The sequence below is a fragment of the Planococcus citri genome, chromosome 1 (genome assembly GCF_950023065.1).
Source record: "Planococcus citri chromosome 1, ihPlaCitr1.1, whole genome shotgun sequence".
NCBI classification, from domain to species: Eukaryota; Metazoa; Arthropoda; class Insecta; order Hemiptera; family Pseudococcidae; genus Planococcus; species Planococcus citri.
Genome location: NC_088677.1, coordinates 56,826,526 through 56,848,145, shown reverse-complemented (window position 1 = coordinate 56,848,145; position 21,620 = coordinate 56,826,526). Strand labels below are relative to the sequence as shown.

At 35.9% G+C, this 21,620-nt stretch overlaps 2 protein-coding genes across 3 annotated transcripts in view; both read right to left on the bottom strand.

Moving 5' to 3' along the window:
• Positions 1–21,620, bottom strand: part of LOC135833008 (limbic system-associated membrane protein-like) — a 489,776-nt gene that overhangs the window by 378,818 nt on the left and 89,338 nt on the right. The window lies entirely within an intron of this gene.
• On the bottom strand, positions 2,527–4,460 carry LOC135833002 (uncharacterized). Its single transcript, XM_065346583.1, has 5 exons — positions 4,296–4,460; positions 3,777–4,189; positions 3,478–3,690; positions 3,166–3,402; positions 2,527–3,088 (listed from the first exon to the last, which is right to left on the bottom strand). The coding sequence occupies exons 1-5, from the start codon at positions 4,366–4,368 to the stop codon at positions 2,693–2,695; spliced, it is 1,332 nt and encodes a 443-aa protein (XP_065202655.1). The 5' UTR covers positions 4,369–4,460; the 3' UTR covers positions 2,527–2,692.

Here is a 21,620-nt window from a genome sequence, read left to right as displayed (position 1 = left end):
GAATTTTGTGGTCAACCCTATCAAAGGCCTTGGACAAACCACAAAGAATTGCCAATAGACTTTTCTTATGTTGGAGACCATTCAATATCTCATGAACAAATTTATAAATTGCAGAAGTAGTATTCATATTTTTTCAAAAGCCAAACTAAGATGGGTGGAGTAAGTTATGTTTTTAAAAGAAGGATGCTAATCTTTTATGGAATACTGGGGTAATTGATATTGGTCTGTAATATTATTTAGTTTATCTCTCTCTCCATTTTTGAAGACAGGGGTTACTACACTAGTTTTCAATTCATGTGGATATACACATGGATTCATTGAAGAGCGTCCTGTAAAAAAAATTTCAGCCTCTACCTCAGAATGTAACTAACAAAAATCCAAAAACACCTTTTTTGACATTTTAAATCCACATTCTATAAAAGCCAACTGAATTTTTTGGTCCATAAAAAAGTCAGTTAGCTTGACACTTTTTTCTAATTGAACTGCTGACTAATTTTGAATAATGCAACCGAAAAAATTTTAAAAACCACTTCAAAAGACACTTCTACTGATAAATTTCAAAACCCGAGAATGGGTCCATTTCACGTACCTATTTTAGCTGGGTATGCTCTTTTTACGTATTAGTAGAAATTACCTACTTCCAAACACTCTGTCAATGGATCTTTTACGAGGAAAAGTAAATCTACCAAAAAAAAAATCTTCACTTCCACCAACTCGACTTACACCACTTTTCAGAGCAAACCACCGATAAACTTCTCTTTTTCTTTCTCTCCACCACGCACACGAAAGTAATAACGAAATTTACACCGACACGCTAGAGATACCGTACCTCGAAGGCAAAGTAAGCAAAACGGCACAGGAGGAAAAAAAATAGTACAAAACTAAGACGACGCTGTGCGGCTCGAATCTCGACAAAACATTTTTCCATTAATAGATTTCTTTATCGAAGTTAGCACCTCGTCTCCGGGGAAACGGTAGTGAAATTTTCAAAAACAAATCTCCGACTAAAAAGTTTGCTCGCTCGTCACAACTTTCATTTCGACGACGAAGACGACAGTCGAAACCTGAGGATCGGTCGACGTGAGGCGGTACAATGGAAACTTTCGATTTTGTAAATTCGTCCATAATTCAGTAAAAACTGGGAGCAAATTTTTTCGGTAAATAATAAAACCAATTCGCAAAGGCGATGCGATGGTTATACTACTTCTCGACAAATATATACTGAACCATTTCCATTCCATTCACTCGTACTATACCATACTACATATAACAAATAAAGCTCGGGCTAACTTTCGCCCAAGAAACTTTTCTTTTCTCTTACACTACGAGTTGTCGAAATCCAATAAATGCGTAAATTATATTAAGATAAAAAGCCATTTCACCGACTATCGTTTCTCGCTACTTTCGTAAATCCATTACAATGCCCGCCGACGCTGACCGGTGTGATTAAAAATTTAAAAGGCGAGGTGTCCGAATAAAAGTGCGAATTTCTCCCCTCGCTCGTACAACGTAAAAGTAAGTATATAAAGAAAGAAGAGCTGTGTAGAGTCGTATACTATACCATTGTATAGATTAACTTCTTCAGTGTTCTTTATTCTATCGTACTATACTGCACCTTATATCGAAGCTCTGTATATATGAGAATAGCACGTGAGCAGAGAATTAAACACTGACCTTCGAGACGATCTAATATATTTTTTTAAAAATGACCTTTCTCTGCGAGCTATTTCATTCGTGGCACTCGCTGCTGCTGCTGCTGCTACTTGTAAGAAGAAAAATTACGAAAATGACAAATTGTCTACACGCCACCACAATAGGAAAAAAAGGGTAAAGAAGGGCTCACTTGAGCGCACGCTTCCATAGAATATACACGGCAAATGTCACCACCGACTCGTCGGTCTCCGTTCTACCCTTGTTCTACCCAAAGCAGTCATCCGAGGCGCTCGTAAATTAGCGTAAAAGCGACAAAAATATTCTCCGGTCTAATTAACAAACACCGAGTATACGGTGTACGCGGTGGTGAAAAAAAAAATACAACGAAACAACATGTGTTCGGAGGTGTCGATTAAATTATCTCTCCTCTCAGCAAAGGGAAGAAGAAACACGTGCTCTTGCTAAAGAGCTGGATTTTTTCCTCGAGGAAATCGTGATTTTTTTACGCACAGAATTTCTTGATGATAATTTTTTAACACCAACAAAAAAGGGTGAAAAAATATGAATTTTAAAAATGTTATCAAAATGATTGTGATAGATACGTAAATCGGGGGGGGGGGGTTCAACTTGCTGAGAACAAATTTACTCTTAATTCTTCAAAAATGGAATTTTTAATGGCAGAACAGTTCCGTAAAATTGATGAGAAATTTAAATATGTACCTATTCCCGATCAATCCATCTTCAACTCACCTGTAGAGGACTAAAAGAAGTATTCAATTTCAAAGTCACTGGGTCAGAAAGGTTCACAACCTCAAATCGCTCCTTCATAGAGGGGAGGAGAGATGAATTCTTTAAATCATACGATTCTCCATATGTAATTGAAATTTTAATTTTTTTTTTCAGTATACTTTCAACAATTAGACGCAGGTAGAGGAACATTTATGTATATCAATAATAATATGTATGTACGAGTAATAATCATACCAAAATAGACGACAGTTACTTACAAGACAACCTAAGTCTTGTTGATTACAGCAAATCAGTAAGTATAATTACTAAACAACATATCAAAATTCTGTTTACCAGCAATGTCCGGTAATTCGTTTATAAGATTTTTAACTTCGTTCACTTCACAACAATACACATTTGGTTTATCGATACTGGTCCATCCAAAATCGCCGCATGTTTTTTGGCACGATGGTGGTTTGATTTCGGCAAAAATATTCAAATTTTCCAATTCTTTAGAAATATTGCGAATTATAATTACAATAGCTTTTTTGTTGTTCACTCTGTAGTTTTCATCTACAACCATTTTCCAAATCATTTCTGGAACAGCAACGTTACGTTCATTCAAGTAGAAAAAACGTGTAAACGGTTCAGCATTAAAAGCTAATTGTTCGTGGATTCCAGAAAAAACAGTCAGTTTCCTTTGATTCTATCGAAAACACATTACACATACTTCACATATGTAAGTCAATACTATTTTGAAGTGGCGTTTTTATGGTCACTTACCATGAATGCCACCTCTCTTATAATTTCTTCCACATCAGCCCATATTCCTAAATATAACTCTTCCCACATCGGTATGATGGTTTGAGCAAATCGAGACACTTTTTTCCAACTGGGATCTATCATATCGTACTCGGGAATCAAATGAGCCTTCACGATTTTCTCACTTTCTGGAATAGTATCCAGTTTATTTAGTTTTAGATATTCGTTAATTTTTTTCCTCGAATAGCTATCGGTTTCCTGGAAATACACATAGGTACATGACAAAGTGAATACATTCAAAAAAAAGAAGAAGAGGGAAAAATAAAAACACACATTGAATCTCTCATAAGATATCATACAGTCTTCCAATTCCCAATTTTTAAAGAAGACAGAATTTCCTTCGTATATAAGTTCCTCAAGTGGATCAGGTGCTATGGGTACTGCCAATGAAACTCCATGCACAAAATGTTTGGTTCGAACAGGAATTTTAAATATGTCACAACTAAAATGAACTTCGGCTAGAGTCACCTCACTAGAACCCACAATCTGCAGCGGAAAATAAGAAGACAGTTCAATAATTTTTAAAATGTTCCACGGGTGTAAATAATTTCAAAAATAATGAATTTACATACAATAAATCCAATACTGTACGACACTACTCCCAGGCTCTTACCGGAGGCTATCCATATTTGAGGAGATACTTCCGATCGACATCTTTGCTTACGAGTTTCCAAGCAATATTCGAAACTCAAAGATGAACGAATAGTTACTGGCTTTATTGCTTTACGCAAAACCAATGCTTTTCTAAAATATTCCGAGTTGAATAAATTTTCTCCCAGATCTGCTATACATCCGTAATAAATGTGATGTCTCTCTTCATCCGGAATAATGGTAACGTATCCTTCATCGTTGTTCAAAATGGGAATAGCGGGTTCGCAACCATTATTTGTTCTAGTACAAGCGACATAAAATGGAGAAAATCCTGTATTGGCATCTTCATTGGCACGACATTCTGGGAGATAAGCTTCGCTCATAATGAAGTAATCTACAGTATGGAAATTACACGCGATTTGTTAAAATCTTTAGGTTAAAATTGAGCTTAAATTTTGATTAAAAATTCAACATAACATTTTACTCGTAAAATTTCATACCCAAGTTCGCATCTGATTTCACCTGCTGGATTGCACACAGTAGAATCGAAAACAACAAAAGTAACTTCTGCATTGCAATTTGGTGCCTCAAGATATCAACCACATGAATCGGTCAAAAACTTGATAGTCTCAAAACGTTTATCTTTCAATTGTTGGCTATGTAGGACGTAGGTATTGTAGGAATTGTAGGTGTTGTAAGTATATTAATATGAGAATGAGAATCGAGGATTCCAAGGTTAATGTGAAATTTAATTGGTGAAATATCTCATTATGCAAATAAAAATTCCAACAACATTACATGAGTCATATGATTTTCGAAAAAGAACACTTGATTGAACATATTTTTAGAATGTAATGAATAGAAACACCTTGGGTTCCGCAGTTTTATTGCTGCAAAATTGTTTCTATTAATAGGTAGCGTTTTGAGTCGATTAAACATGAACTTTAAAAAACCCGAAGGAAAAGAGAGACAAGAACAAATTTTATCATAACTTTTTTAAATTTTCCAATTCGCATTGAAGTATTTTCAGGAAAGGAATATCCTGCAAGAATTAAAATTCTCAATTTTTTCCTCATAAACGAATCAATTTTGCAAAACATATCTACCCTCCCTTCCCTTCCCTTCCCTTCCCTTCCCTTCCTCAAAACTACGCTTAATTTTCAAAAAAAAAAGGGGGATATGCTAAAGCAGGGAGAGAGAGTGAGATTTAAAAAAAAACAAAAAAAACGATTTAAATGTACGAAAAAAGTTGAATCCGATGCTTTTTTCTTGAAATTGGGATGGTTTTTGGATAAATTCTCGAGATTGCCAACTTCTCACCGAATCACTAGAATAATAGGCATGAATTCTCATGCTTTCTTTGAATTTTCAAAACACGCTGAAGGCTCCAAAACGGCTTAAAACTATCTTCAATCGACTCAGCATGTTGAAAATAAGAGTTTTTGAGTTTCAGTTTTCCAACTAACAACCTCCAAAAAATATGCTGGAGTATCCAGAGCTGCTAAAATGGTTCTGAACCGTTCCAACTTGATTTAAAGGGTCAAAAATAGGGTAGGATCCTGAGTTACTAAATTTAAGCTTTCTATCAATTGAACGAAATATTGATTTTTTTCATATTTTTGACCCAAATATTTTTAAAAATTCACCAAAAATTGAAAAATGAGCTTTGTGCTCTTCTTGCTTCAAAAATGCAACAATCCAAAAATTTTGGAGGAAACTGTGAAAAAAAAATTCTATGCTTATACCCATGAATATTTCAATTCAAGATAGTCATTGGATTTACGGTCACTTTTACCTCTCACTTTTTAAAGTATTAAGAGGTGAAGGAGCGAAATCGATTTTTGCTCTCCTTTTTTAGAAAGTGGCAGAAAAATAGTTGACCATTTATTCGTTATTATTCGTTTATGTCTCTGAGACGTACGAATGAAGAAAGTAAAATTTGATCAAAAATGAAGTAAAAACAACAGTGCTAAAAATTAAACCAAAATTTTGATGAAAATGAACTTGAAGGGGGAAACATCAAAAACTTGCATTCCTCAATTAAAACCTGCAAAAATCTCGTATAACTATGGTATTTTTTTGGAAATCGTTTTCAATGAAAATTCTGAAACCTTGAGAAACTCTTGATTACGGAGAAACAGGAAGGCGTGAGGAATCCAGTAGATATTGATTCGGAGAGCTAAAATTCGTGTCAGATTCTTTTGAGATAATTTCACAGAAATTTTCGGTTAGACTTGCCAAATTTTGAAAAATGTTGAAAACCTACTCACTGTAGATTTAAAAAGTGAAAAATCACTTTAAAAATTTTTCATTTCATTTTCCATGGTTCAATTCAAAAAATTTCAACTCTTTGAGAATCCCTATTTCAGTGAATGAGTTGAGCTCACAACGAAAACAAATTGCGTTTTCATGATCCAGTAAACCATTTGATCACTCGTATCGGCAGTTTTTTGAGCTCTTGAAACTTGTTCAAGCTGAACAAGATCTCGAAACATCAAATCATACCAGCATCTTCATAACTATATGATCCAAAAACCTCCTTATTAAGAAAGATTTTCCGTCAGTTGGAGTCCAATCCTTAAACACCAAACATCACCTTTGTAATTCAACTTTCATTTCAATTATCCCAACTTTGTTTACACCCACTCACACAACAATGAAAAATACCAACTAAAATGTCGCTTTAAATAACCTGTTAGAATGGAAAACTTTATATATGCTTAGCCCAACACGTCACGATGACATTTTACGAGCATATACTATCAACCGAGCCGCCAGGTTCTACGTAAACTCAGTATTGTATGAGGTGAGAGACATTTACGCAAATGAAAAATACCATATACAATGCTTAAATATTAAAAGTAAATGAAAGCTAAAGTACTGCGACGAAGGTGGTTGCGTATACAGCCTGTGCAAACCAACCACTTATACACAGCTAGGGTAGATAGGTTGTATAAGGTGCTGCCTACGTCGCGTCGTCGCAGCCCAAAAGATAAATCATCCCTGGACTGGTGTGTACCTAGTTTTTTTTCGCGCTTTTGTTTTTTTTTCGCTGTCGAGGCGCGAGCTCAACCATGGCTTAAAAAATTATGTACAACGTTAAAAACAACCTTAGGATAACGCGTCGAATTTTAAACTATTAATCATAAGCTAGTGTTTCCTAAAGTAGGTATATAATTATACGGTAAAGTTGATATCTTTACAGGAGCCCACTACACGTTAATTCGTTTTTAATTTACGCGTCGTATTATAGCGAAAAGCAAATGAGGCTTTTAATTTTTCCACGATAGAATTAATGAAGAACTAGATAAAAAAGATCGTATACAGGGTGAGCGCCGAAAGCAGCAGCACCCCGTATACCTATAGCAGTTTTAAAAATGGACCGAGAAAATATTTGTTTTTAAACTCTCTCTCTACTATATAAATAAACGGACCTGGATACCGAGAAAAGCCAGAAGTAGGAAATTTTTCATAAATTTCCAACACTCTCGTATCGTATAAGGTGGAAGGTATTATAAGGTTACGGTAATGGCAGCAGGCAATAAACGTAGAGTGGTGAAATTAATGCTCAGATATTGTTTAAATCATGGGCGATAATTTCCTGCTTCTTTTTTCCCCATTTCGCCGTCGTCGTAATGTGTATAGCGAAATAGAACGTTTCGATTTGAAAAACCATCCTATATACGAGTATACATTACACATATACATTTTCAGGCGAGATTCTTCGGCTTATATGTGGAAGCAGAACGCTGGCACTACGTATCGTACTTTTATCGTGAGTTTTGCACGCGTCAAACTTAACGAAAAATATAAGAAAAAAGCACCAAAAGCCGGGGTGCAGCGGAGGAAAAAATTACCAGCGAGTATACCCGGAGTATAATAGGTTAAATGAAGGGAAAAAGATATCTCGCCGAGTACCTATAGTGGTACTCTTGTTGGTAGAGCGTATCTTATACTTTCTGGTTTCGATATTTTCGTTGTTAAAATTTGACAGCTTGACGCAATAAACGGTGGAAAAAATTCCTTATCGTAAGAATACGTTCGGTGGTTCGCCAACAGAGAGGGAACTGAATATGGGGGAATGGTATTCGATGAACTCGAGTTATACAACGGAGACTTGGATTCGATATACAATGAATTGAGGGGGAGAGGGTAAACGTATACGTATTCTTATACTTATAGTTCGGTAACGAACAACTGAAATTAGTATAGAAAATTATTATTAAAAACTATCGTCATCGTCGTCGTAGTGCCAAGATACTATCAGGAGTAAAAACTTAGGTGATTTGTAAATCTATACAACGCGAACGTATAAGATATCAATAGCGCAGATGAAGATGAGAGGGGGTAGGAGCCGAGAAAGACTGCTAAAAGTGAAATACCATAATGGAGTGAAGGAAATAGCTCGCGAAAGGGCATCTAAGCGTTAAATTTTCCAAAGACATTGCGAAAATAGGAAATTGGAAAAACGTCGATAGAAATACGTTGATAAAAACTCGATCGGTTTATCAGCGTGTTGTTAATTTTTTCGCTGAATTTTAGTATTAATATTTCTAGTAGGTACGCGACGAAGAAGATGATGGTATCGTTCGAGGGTAGTTTTTTGTTTTAATTTTCAACACTTCGCGATGTGAAAAGACGTTCTAGAGTAGGTTCGACGTAAACGGTTATCGAATCGACTCGCGACGCGAACGTCTACCTATTCAAAATAAAAAAGAGCAAAATCTATAAACGAATGTTTTTCTTGAGACGAGGTACAGGGCATTGTTTCGTTGGAAGATTATTTTTTTACGAGTACGACGGGAAGACGATAAATTTTTATGAATGTTTGCGCAAGATTGTATCTCTTATTTTTGATGCGGTATACCCCCATTTTTAAAATCATTCTCGTCGGTCATAGTCAAAGCACGAAATTGTCACCAAAGTGTCCCCTTTGCGCCAGCTTCCGATTGCGGGCGAAATCGTTATTTGAGTGTGTACATTTTAGATTATGAATAAGACTTAACGTGCAGTGTTGTCTTCGGGTTGTAATACATGAGGGAAGTGTTGTGACGATGGTGTGGTCGTCATATGGAATACACCACAAAAACGTCACCGCCGCGAATTTACGACGAGTAAACATCGTCGCTCGAATCGTCTGTTTGGATTTGTTCTTAATTTACTGCACAGTACCATACACAATAATGCACTAGGTGTACTCTTTACATCTTGTATGTATACTTAGAAGATGAGGGCGTAGAATGAAGTACCTACTAGAGAAAGGGATTTCTTACGATGTGCAATAACGACAATGAGGAGCTGTAAAAGTCACACGTAAACGGATGCTCAGTACACGTGCAAGCAAAGCTGCATTCGATATCGTTAATTATTATCGCATCCAGCGTGTCGTTGCGTTGTTACAAAACTCGTATTCCTTGCGGTGAATTTCCTGATGGGTTTGTGGTTACATGATAAGAACAGGATAAGAGCCGGAAAAGGTTTTCAGTTGAAGATATTGGCGCGAAAAATAATGCAAAATGTTCATAAGGACTTCTGATCGAGTTTCATAAGAAAAACTTGCGAAAAATTCCCAAAATATTTACTAGGATTTTGAAAAATTGTCATCTATAGTTCGAATGAAAAGAAATTGAATTTTTTTAAGCAAGAAAGAAATAATCAAAATCTAATACACCCTAATACAAAAAAAAAGTCGTAGCAGTCTGCCGCTACGTAAGAGCCAAATTTTTGTACAAGGAACTTTGTAGGCTTTTTAAACACAATGGCGATGTTCATCAGTTGAAAACATTCAAGTAAAATGGTGACATGATGAGTATGAAATTACAGCTCCGCTGCAATGCTTTCCTACTGTGTGGGTTTTTCTTCACAAGCAAAATGTTCATTGAGCATGTTCGCGGGGATATTTTCGTCTAGGTCAATTTTAATATGTACTTAGTGGTTTGGGGTCAAAATAGGGTCAAAATCAGCTTTTTCCTCCTTTAAATGGGGTGGGAATGATCTAGGAAGCTGAAATTTGGATATGTTGTTCACAATGGCGTTACTCACTAATGGTATGAATTTGGACCATTTTCATCAATTTGGGGCCGAATTATGCTTCTCCAAAAAAATGACTTTTCTGTAATTTTCAACTTTTAGCCTCCAAACTGCATGGGTCAATTATAGCTCCCAAAAGAACCCCATTCCCCAAGTTTGATTTTATTTGATCGATTAGAACAGGTTCCAGGTCATAAAATGTAAAAATCACCATTGATGCTGAAACTTATAAATTAAAAACTGCTGGCCTACCGCAAATAGCTCATTTTTTTTACAAAAATTTGGCTAATAAAGATGTATAACGAAATTTCAAAATTAAAAAGCAGATCTTCGGCAGGACGACAGGACTTCGGAATCAATTTTGCAAACATTTAACGACGGGTTATGTACATTCCAAGATTTTTTTCGGAGAAGAGAGTGTCTAAAAACATTTTTACAATTTCAATTTTTCATTGGCAGGAACGGTTTTTCAACACATCACTTTTTGAGAGGTAAGGGGGAGAGGATTTGTTTTAAAAATTTTCAAGCTCCATTTGAGCGTTTTAAATGGAATTTCCATCATTTATTAAATGCACTTTTTTTTCTAATGTAAATTGATCCTTTGACAATTTTATTATTGCGTTTGAAAAAGAGAGGGGAAAATGTTTTCACTTCCATCAAACTTTTTCAACAGATTCATTTTGAAAAATCCAATCCTATTCTCTAAAAATGACTTCAAAATTGAAACATTACGAGTTGTAGAGAATTTCGCGATTAAATTTTTTCAATACTTTATACATGGGAGAAATATGAATTGAAAATTGAAAGTTTGATAGAAAAAGAAGAAAAAAACGGACAAAAACCGGACTTGCAGGGTTAGGAGGACTGTTAGACACTCTAAAAATGTCATAAAGTGGCGTCAGAAAGAATAAGGTGCAAATAAGTATACGATTTTTAAATCGTATTTAACCCCACTTGAAAAAAAAAACGTGGCAATTTTTCAAAGTGAATTTTCATTTTTTTGTTTTGCTTTGATAAGATTTTTTTGGAGAGCTCGATAGCTGGATGCCCCACACGCTCATATTTTTCTCTGATGAGATCTGAAATAAAGTCAAAAACTAACAAGGGAACTTCTTGAGGTGTCCGCCTTCAATTTGAACGGGACTGCGATTTTTGGAAAGAAAATGGTCTAAAACTCCCAAAACCAAATTTTCAGCAGCCCGCCTTCATTTTTCGAATTGTGGAGAACGCTTGAAAATTCAAAATTTACTGTTTCTGATGAATTATGCTTTTTAAAAAAAAAGAGTTCGTACTTGATCAGTAAAAATGATCAAAATAAGTCCTAAAACTGATAGCCTATACTCAAATCTAAATTTCATCATTTCCAGCCATTCTGGAGCCTCCAGCGCGATTTTTCAATTTCTCCAGAATTTTGAATATGCTCCAGAAGGCGTGAATATGAAGTTGGACAAATAAAAATCAAGTTGTATGTCATACTCGACGAGTTTAACGAGATCATCCACATTTGAGCCGATTCTGGAGGGGACACCTCAAGAGTGGGTTTCTGACCTTTTCACATAAGGAAAATGGTTAAAAATCAGAAATTTCCCATGTGTGAGGAAATTTTTGAAATTTGCGCGAATCGTTGTATTTCGTCCAGAACTAACCCTCTGAGGACGAATTTCGCAATTTCCAGCCATTCTGGAGCCTCCAGTGCGATTTTCAATTTCTCCAGAATCGAATTTGCTCCAGAAGGCGTGAATATGAAGTTGGGCAGCTAAAAATCCAGTTGTGTGTTATACTCGACCTGTTTAACAATTTTATCCACATTTGAGCCGATTTTGGGAGAGACACCTCAAGAGTGGTTTTTTGACCAGCTTTTTTCATGCTGAAGTTAGGTAATCGACTTCCTGAAAAATGTTGAAAAAAGCAGACAGTCGACGACTCACATAAATTGCGATTGCTTTCAAGTCGAATTCGAGCACTCACCAAATTCATAGCATGCTGAAGAAAAGTTGAGCTTTCAACAAGAGGTTCCGGAACACTGAAAAACGGTTGTAAAGTGCAATCGAGAAGGCGGAAGTTGACTGATGTATAGAATAGGGTTTGTAATTCGTTAATGTTCAAGAATTTGAGAAAAATCAAAAAATTACCGTCGGCAGTTCAAAATTTAGTTCTGAAATTTGAGAGACATGCCAACGAACGAGATGGAAAATTGAAAATATTTGAAACTTTATCTTTTTGAAGTCATTTTACAACAATTCATTTCAATAGGCTTCACCAACCCTCAGAAAATTTTGAACAGCATAAATGGATAATTATTTTGAGCCTGAACTTGAGGAGTTGAACTATTCCTGACAATCAAATCATCAATCTGATGATTATCAAAAAATAACTTAGAAGAGGAGGAAGGGGTGGGGGTGGCATTTTCTTCAAAACTCTATACGAATGTCGAGAAATTCACTTTCTTATTCACGATAAAAAATTCCACTTTTCTCACTCCACATTTCAGTACATATATTAACAAACGAATAAAAAAAAATGCCACTTTTTACAACTCGAATCCGCTTCAATTCCTACTTCGCGGATCCACCACGTACGTAGTTGGAGCACGAGGTGGAAAAAAACACGGCTCGAACAGGCGATAAAAAATGGCTTCGACGTTACATAGGGGGGTATTTTTTCATTTTCGGGTGACCCAGTCAGGTCGAAACAATATGGAAAACTACACGCTGCTGCATTTTCCGATACGCACGGTCGACTATAAAAATTCAAGCTCGTATTCGAAATTTACTCGTGCTTTCCGTTCGCGATGTGTTTATTGCAGTTTAACGCGAATAAGATAGCGAGAGAGAGGTGAAAAGTGGGGAAATGGTTGTTTTACATTTCACAAACATTATAATAACCGTTTGATTTTGTTACGTATGCCCACCCCCGAGCCCCGAGCCCTCAGCTTACCCTTCTGTTCGCGGGCCGACGCGCACCGAGGTCGATGTTTTTTTTTCACGTGTGTAATTTTTTAATCCTTTCGACGCTTTTTTTTTTCTTTACGCCGAATGAACGCCGTTTTTTTCCTATTTTCCCTTTAACGCCAGTATGCCGTAGCCACGCATTTATTTTTTCCACTTTTGTTCATTCCATCTGAACACCGCGTAGACCGTATACTATTTTTCAAACGCCAGATAGCCGCCGCCGTGTACACGTATACGAGTATATAGATTGGCGAAAAACACATTCACTTCAACCCCCTTTTCGCATCCCTCGGCCCATCCACGCACTGAGCTCTTTTTTCCACACGAGCTCGAACGGTATTAATGAATTAACGCGAAATTTTTATTAGTCATTCGATACACAATAAGGCTTTAATGGCTTCGTTAATTCCGTTCGTATGTATATGCTGTAATGTAGAGTTTTTTTTTTTTAGTTTGGTTTTTTTCCTCGTCCTATAAACCTATACCATTAATGAGTTGGTTCGATAAATAAGGAAAAATAAAGCGAGCCAAATTACGATTTTTTTTTACCCCGAAAGGATTAGAGGTGATTGAGGGAGCAGGCAAATCGAGCACGAAGATCTGAAGGGTCGCTAGGGTGAAACTGGCACGAGGACTAGTTTCGATTTCTTTTTTTGAAACCTTGTTGTAATTCGACTGCGGTTTCAAAAATTTATAAATTGTTGGCATTTTATGATCATCTTTTTCTTTGAAAATTTTCAAAATGTGGTCAAAAATGTTTTTTTTTTAGATACAAAATGGATCTCGAGGAAGTGAGGAGAAGGGGCAGAAAATTTAAAATTTGGGGAAATTAATCAAATTTGCATTTTATGAACTCGTCTTAAAAATAGTTTATATTTTAACAGGATTCAAAGAATGGTCCATGTGCTTGAAACAAAATGAATTGTTTCAAAAAAAAAAAATTGATTTTGTGAATCAAAAATAAATTTACTATTCAAAATTATCATTCAACATACCATATCCGAATTCAAAACGCTGATTTTCATTTTTGAAAGTAATGTCCTAATGTCCACCTTGAAAGAAAGGCTGATCCAATATTCGAGTTGAGAATTCTCAACACGTTATCTCTCAATAAACCACCCAACAGCGGCGAGACATCTCAATTACCCCTGATATTCTACACTATCGTAACCATTCAATTACCTGCAACAAAATAAGAGAAAAATTATCTAAAATTAGTTCTCACATATACTTTTTCCCAACACTATACCCAATTGTGAGCTTAAATTACCCAATACACTAAAACTATACTACACATAACCGAGTCGAAAAAAAAGAAGAAGAAAGAAAAAATTAATTGAAAAATTCATCGTTCTGTGTACCGATAAACGCGCGCGTACGCACGAAATCGTGTGCGAAACGATTTTTTCTCTCCGGTCTCCGTTGAGTTTTAATTAAATCGTACAACACGATAGCATCTGTGAAGAACAAAACCGAACATATACGAGTACGCCGGTACAATAAACCACCTTGTATGTAATGTACAGTTTGAATTCGATACGAAAACGCGGGAATTCCTATAATAGCCGGTCAAGTGGGCGGACTAATTTAAAAATAAATTTTTTAATAACTATTTTCTTTAATTAGTTTCGTAATAAGAAACGATACCAAAATGAGATTTCTATTCGGTGATACGAGCTTTACAATTTACCTTCTTCCTTCGCCCGCTCCTATATAGAGTCCCGAGTCGTCTGTACGATATCCATTTCATTTCATTACTACACCTTTTGCCTCCAACAACATGGTAGGATATCGGCTTAAACGTGGCGAAAAAAAAATAAACCGTATTCGAACGACGAAATGGCCGTTGTAAATCTGATATAGAGTACCTTTTATTTCCCATCTTACACCTGAGCTGCTGCCGGATAGATAGAGATACATTTGTATCGACAAAGATCTCAGATAGTTCGGCTTGCAAAACGTTATATGGCCAGCTTATTCGCTATCTGGATAAACGCGCTATACACATACGCACACGTATAAGTAAAATAATACTCCGCATTGACTTTTCGGCTTCCCGTTGGGAATTTGAAAGACTTTCTTAACTGCTGGCACTTGTTGCTGTCTTCGTACTACAGTACAAACACACAGTACACGATATATCGAAACGAAGCAACCCCCTAACCCCTTCCATCCAAGACTGTCTTTCTTCCGCATTTCTCGAAGTTTATACAGGGGGTACGATGTGTTAGTGCGCGAACATTTGATATAGCAAATACGTACACAACGTCAAGTAACTACTAGCTAACTTGCTAACAGCTTCATGCTATGTGTTGATTTAACCTAACCTAACCTAACTTAATAACCTTTTGGCTTTTATGAATGTTTATAACCGCGATACTTACGATTACATAATTATTTATCCATCGGCTCAACACTAATAAGGCATTAAAGAACTCCTTCCGTTTTCCCAAAATCGTGTAATGGCAATTGGTAAAATATTTTCAAATGTCAGTTTTCATTGCAATAATGTCTATCATTTGTACGTTAGTGTCACATCTCTATTTAATGGCACCTCTTCAGCGATGAAATTGAGAGAATGGCACCGATTCGTAGAAAAAGTTTTACTCAGAGTATAGAGACTGTCACCTCTCAGGAGAGGACCGGAAGAGATGACAATCCAAGATATACCAAGTCTAAAAAAAGGGTATTGAGTTCTTGGAGGACAACTAAAAAGAATTCCTGAAATGGCGGCGAAGGCGTGAGAAATTTTCTATGGAAAGAATCCAAAAATGAAGATGATCATTTTTTCAAGTACCACCCCTGATGGCTCTGATTCTAACACTTAGGACCCGAATGATCTACTTTTCAAAGCAGCAAAATATTGAAACATTTCATCTTGGGATAAGTATCAAAGTTTGCTATTATTAGATAGTTATTTTATAATGGGCATGCTTATGAATTTTTGTTCTAAATAGCTCTCTCTCTCTCTAGCCAATAACAGTTTTTTGGAGTCAAATGAAGGAATGACTAAATGAAAATCTGCTATAGATTTTTCACTGTTATATGTGAATTATGTTGCCCAAAATTTCAGATAATTTTGTCAGTATTTTTTGTAATTTTTAGAATAACTGATAAAAGTGTATAGCTTTGTCATCATTTTTTTTTCATTTTCAACTACTTTCACTTTTGTGTTTACTGATTTTTTTTTGCAAATTCTGGACACTGAGTTTATTTATTATTTTCCGAAATTTTTTTTCATTAATTTATTTGTCATTTGGATAAGAATGGGAGACTTCTTTGCAAAATAATACGAGTAGTACTTTTATAAATCTGTCATTGTCTGTACTTACCCGATTCTTGAAAGATACATACGAATAATATTTTATAAGAGGAAGAGGATGGAGGGGCGAAAGGTCTTATTTTTTCTTTCGCTGGTGTGTTTTTTTTATCAGGGATTTCCGCGCCAGGAGCAAAATATTTTCAAATGCATTAATCCGTTACAGAAAACTTTGTTTCAATGTAAATTGCGGATATTGGAAATACAAGTACAAATTCACATAATTTTGATGACAGATAATCTTTTGGAAATATTTGTAGTAAGCCGACAATTTGTTGTCGTTTTTATTTACAATTCATCAAAATTTTACAATAATTTTGTGAACGTAAAGCTTGTCAATTTTTCCCCTAATTTCAGGTAGGCAATTTTATTGACATTTTTTGCAATTTTAGGAAGAAATGTTCCACATAATAATTGAAATTTTCAAAATACTTTTTTTTTCATGATTCCTGTGCGTTTATTCAAGCACATCTTCTGTAATTTCCACCAATTTACTGCCTTGAACTTTTTTTAGGAAATCATTAAGTAGGTAATTTTTTCTTCATTTTCACCATTTTTCTTGATTTTGCTACGATATTCTGTATCTAATTTCAATTAAATTTTGCCAATAATTTAATCTTTTCTGTTTTTTTTTCAATTTTGATGTGAAAACCAATTTTTTGTAAGTTTCCAAATGAATGTAATTCTACGCAGTTTTTATGGGATTGTATCAAATTTTTAAGAAACTTTCAACAATTTTTGATAATTGTTCAACGTCCTGATTATGAAAACCATACCTACCTCCCTCCCCTTCTATAAATTCTGACAAGCATAAAAAATCTATAACATTGTGCGATACGTCATGAGCTAAAATTTACCATCAATTTTTAAATACAATTCCTCTTTCATCTTCCTCAACCCTTGCAAGAATGATTTTTAATGAATTTGTAAAGGAAATGTTAAATGCAAGGAATAATTCTGTAAAAATTTGAATAAGCTTCTCAGTGATCTGTCGTAGGTACATACTTCGAGTACATACACAAATTTAAAAAAAAAATCAAAAAATTTTGCCATAAAACACTGACTTCTGGATATAGTTCGTAAACTCCCCTTCTCCTTTCTTCTTTCCCATGGCACTTTGTTTGATATTTCAAAAAAAAAACTGAAAGCATCCCTGAAATTGAAATACATATTTTCTCAATTTTTTCTTACAATTTTTAGGGGTATTTTTGCACACAACAAAGCATTCCATATCGATTCGACCCAAGTATAAAATATTCGACTGCATGTCATTCGATTTCATTCAAAAATGTATTCAAAAGTCAATTATGTAATCACACAACAGTTTAGAAAAAAGCATTGGTTTGCCACCAGCCTTGCCATAGTGTAAGGGTGGGGGGTGGGGGGCTCAATTTATTTTTATGAATAATATCTCGAGATAGTCATTTTCAGGAGTATATAACTCTGACCAATGATACTCTGCTCAAAACTTGAAACATACAATTTTCAAAGATATGAAGGTACTCATATCCTCCCAATTTTCGTAGACGCTGAACATCAGTATATAACGTCAATTTTCTAATTGCACTTCATTTCCATCTCTCCAACCTCCCTCCGGTACTTCTTCTGAAAGCCAAAATCCACCAATCAAAATATGACGATGAAATTTCACCTCACATAACAGCACATAACATCGTAGCTATGAAACGACACAAGACAATTTCGAGATCAAACGAAACAACGATGAGAAAATCGAGCTAATACGAGTTATTCACATCATAACATAGTTTAAAACTTTCATACGACCTCTCAAAGTACATTATTCGTTTACACGCTGTAAATTCAAGCCAATTTACGAGACCGAATTAAACAATAAAACAACACGGGTCCGGATAAAGTTGATATGGCATGATTAAAACAACTCTGGAATAAAACTTCCATGCGGATGAAATAACGAAGATTACGAGTAGCAGGAAGAAGAAGAAATAAAAATAGAAAAAAAAACAACAATTATATAGCGTTTCATCTTGTATGTAGTACGTTGCACACTGCACAGGGTAGGGCGATGAAAACCTCCTCGAATGAAGCAACTCGACAGTGAATAGTGACCGGCATTGTAACTTAAATGTTGCGCGTCCATCGCTGTTTTTCGTTTCCGCGCGAAACGCGAAGCTTTTTTCGCTCTCCGAAGTGCACGCTTTAATTTGCTTAAAAGTCGTTCTCTTAAACGACGATGATATTCGTACACATAAAAGAGACACGAAGTAAATGCACAGACGATGAGATGGTCACACAGAGTATCTTATTTAAATTAGCCATAAGACGACGATCGGCTTAATTTAACGTTAATAAGTTTTCTCGAACGGTGAGATGAGGAGGCGATGCTCGACAGCTCCAATGCACCCAATGGATTTTCTTCGAGACCACGACAACCACGACGTTGGACAATATAGCAAAGCAGCAGCCATAAGGAGAGAGGCATCTGTATTGGTTGATGTGGTGGTTTTCTTTACTTTCTTCTACTGTTCGGAATTCCTGGTTGTAGTGACCACGAGTCACTCTTGGAACGCGTTTTGACGAATATCACTTCACGATAGGGGTAGTATTAGCGATGAATACACTTCTAATGCAGCGATATGCGAGCATATTTGAGGTCTCTAGCGTCATATTTGCGGCTAAACATCTGTTCATTGCACTCGTGTATTACGAGCAAGCCATAATTATTAATTGATTTAGTATGTGTCTATGGTATTGCCATCGTGTACAGGCGTTTGCTCTACGTATACGAAGAATTACTCGTATTGGCGACTAAATTAAAGAAGTATGGGGAGCTGCTGCTGATTCACACACAATGCGCATTCATTATTGGTCGACTGTCCCCGATCCTCGACCACGTCCCCTGTGCTTGTATTTCTGTTATATACGTTGCTGACGTTGTGTATATTAAATTTGTAAAGAGCTCGTATATGGCTGTATAAAGAATTACTCGATAGTATGGCGATTTCGAGGCGCAGGAGGGGGATGGAAGTGGTTCGAATGCGTTCGCGGCTCACTACTGTAGTATAATTTTAATTAGAATATCGCCTACATAGTACTCTGCACGGTACATAGAGAGTTGTCCGTCTAAACTAGAATTATGCAAACGACGGGATTAGTGGGTAAATTGAATTTACCCCCGATGTCACCGAGCACCCCCCTTCAGACCATCGTTGCCGACCGTACACGTACACATACCCATATGTACCTCCAGAAGACCACCGCCGACTGTGCCAAGGAGGCGGAGAACAGGCGCAGCAGGCAGGAGGTGTGCTTACTATATGCAACGGAATCATCGGATTTTAGTGTGTGGTGGGCGCTGCGACGTGGTGCGGTGACCAGAGAGAGCTCGCGAACCAGCCCGTGTTAAGGGAGAATTTCTCTAAACATGCCGAATGGGGTTAATGCCGAGCGACGTATTATCGTAAATAATGGACAAATAATCCCGAAGCAAGATTGCCCGGTCGCGTTTCTAGCTTTTACGACTGCAAAGTACGTATATGTAATGTCGTATAATTTCGAATCGTCGTCATCGTCGTCGCCGTTTATACGTCTTTTCATTTGCTTAATGACAAAGTCCGATGTGCACGCGTTTTTTTTTTTTTTTGCCCTTCGTATACACACCCAAGGAGGTGAAAGGATGGTAATAGTTTTAATAGCGATCCTTCGAACCCAGCAGTAGCACCGAGAGGGTAGGTTTCGTACTTCTTTTTTTTTTTCAATCGAACTCGACGAAAGTGATTAAGGTAGAAGGGTGTTGATTATTTTAGTCGAATTTCACGCCAATAAAATACTAAGTCGATACGTATTACGTATACGATTAGGCGTGAGGTGTGTATTTTAGAACTTGGCCGCCACCGTACCGCACCCCGCTCGCCACTTTGATCGAGTCGAGTTCACGTCTCGTGTAGTCACGCAGCTGCCATTGTATGAACCGCCTATCGTGATAAATATTGATAAGTTGGTTTTTAATAGCCCATATCTACCAACTTATCTGGATTCACCCTATTTTATTATTCGACCAGTCTGCAGCACGATTAATTAATTGAAAATTCATTTCGTTTATGTAGTAGATATATGTACGTTTCCTGTAAACGGTTCCAGATTTCTTGTAGCAGAGTAGCTGACCTTTTCTGCTCAATAGGAAACATTAGCTTTTTTACGACTTTTGTTTTTTAGCTTGATCGGCTCGATATTCTTCGTGAAGTGGCCGGAAGTAGGTTACGAAGACTGGTGCAGATTTCAAAGAGGTGTGGATCTTCAAATCACTCCAAAAGACCGAAAAAGCTGCTGTGAAATGCCATCAGAAATTATTTGGTCAGCCCACCTACAAAATGTCGCATTTTTGGGTTCAAAATTATACACTTATTGAGTTGTAGTGATTGAGTGAATTTTTAAAAATTTGAAAATAATCGCATCTGATGAAAATTAGTCCTCGCAGATAAAATTTAAAATTTTCTAAAATTACAGGTATTCCCACATGCAAATGGTGAGATTCAATTTTTCAAACAAAAATATGAGAAAAAATTGAAAAATTCAATTAATTCAAATCCAGGTGTAAGTATGGCGTATTCAATTTACACAGTTAAGCGTCTTTCATGATATTGCCTTGACTTTGCATTTTTTGAAGGTTTTGCACCAATATAACAAGGAACGTAAACGTGCATCCAAGTGAAGTACACAACATATCCTACGAAAAATTTCAAAAAAATTCATGAATGACCGTGAGAAGTACTTATTATCCTTGCGAGTTTGGAAAAATCAATTGAAAACTGCCAAAGATGGAAATTTTTGACAGAAATGTCAATTTCGCCTCTTTCAAAGTGGATAGGTGTTCTTGCGGTCTGAAAATTTTGTCGCTGTGGTTTTACACCACAAGGACCAACTTCCATACATTCGGAAGCAATCCCAGGGCTCACACTCAATTTTTTTCAACAAAAAAAAACGTAACTTTGGTACTTTTAGCCTGATTAAAAAGTTGATAAAAACAATCAAAAAATTTGCAAGACAAGGAGCAAAATATTACAATGTAAGAGGAAAAACACCAAAAAAGCAAAAACAATTCAAAAAAAAATTACAAAACAACAAAAAAATTTCAATTAAAATTTAATAATGAAATTTAATTGAGGCTTTGACAGTTTTATTTTTTAGCAATTACTAAAAAAAAAAAAGATACTTTATCCAAATCTTTCTTAGGTTTTGTGAAAATTTCTCACTCTGGCAACAAAACGAGACTATTGAGCAATTTTTAGAAAAAAATTGAAATTTTTGACATTTATGTGCAAAAAGCGACAACACATAGTAGATAATTTATGGCAAAAAAATGAAACTTTTTTTCAGCAATGTTTAGCAAAAATAATGAGACCTTTTGGATTTTTTTGCAAACCGATCGTTTTTAATAATTTTTGGAAAAAAGTAAAACGTTTCAACAATCTCTAGGAAAGAAGTGAGAGTTTTTAATAATTGACATTTTTAGGCAAATAAACAAGAATTTTTAGCAATTTGGCAAA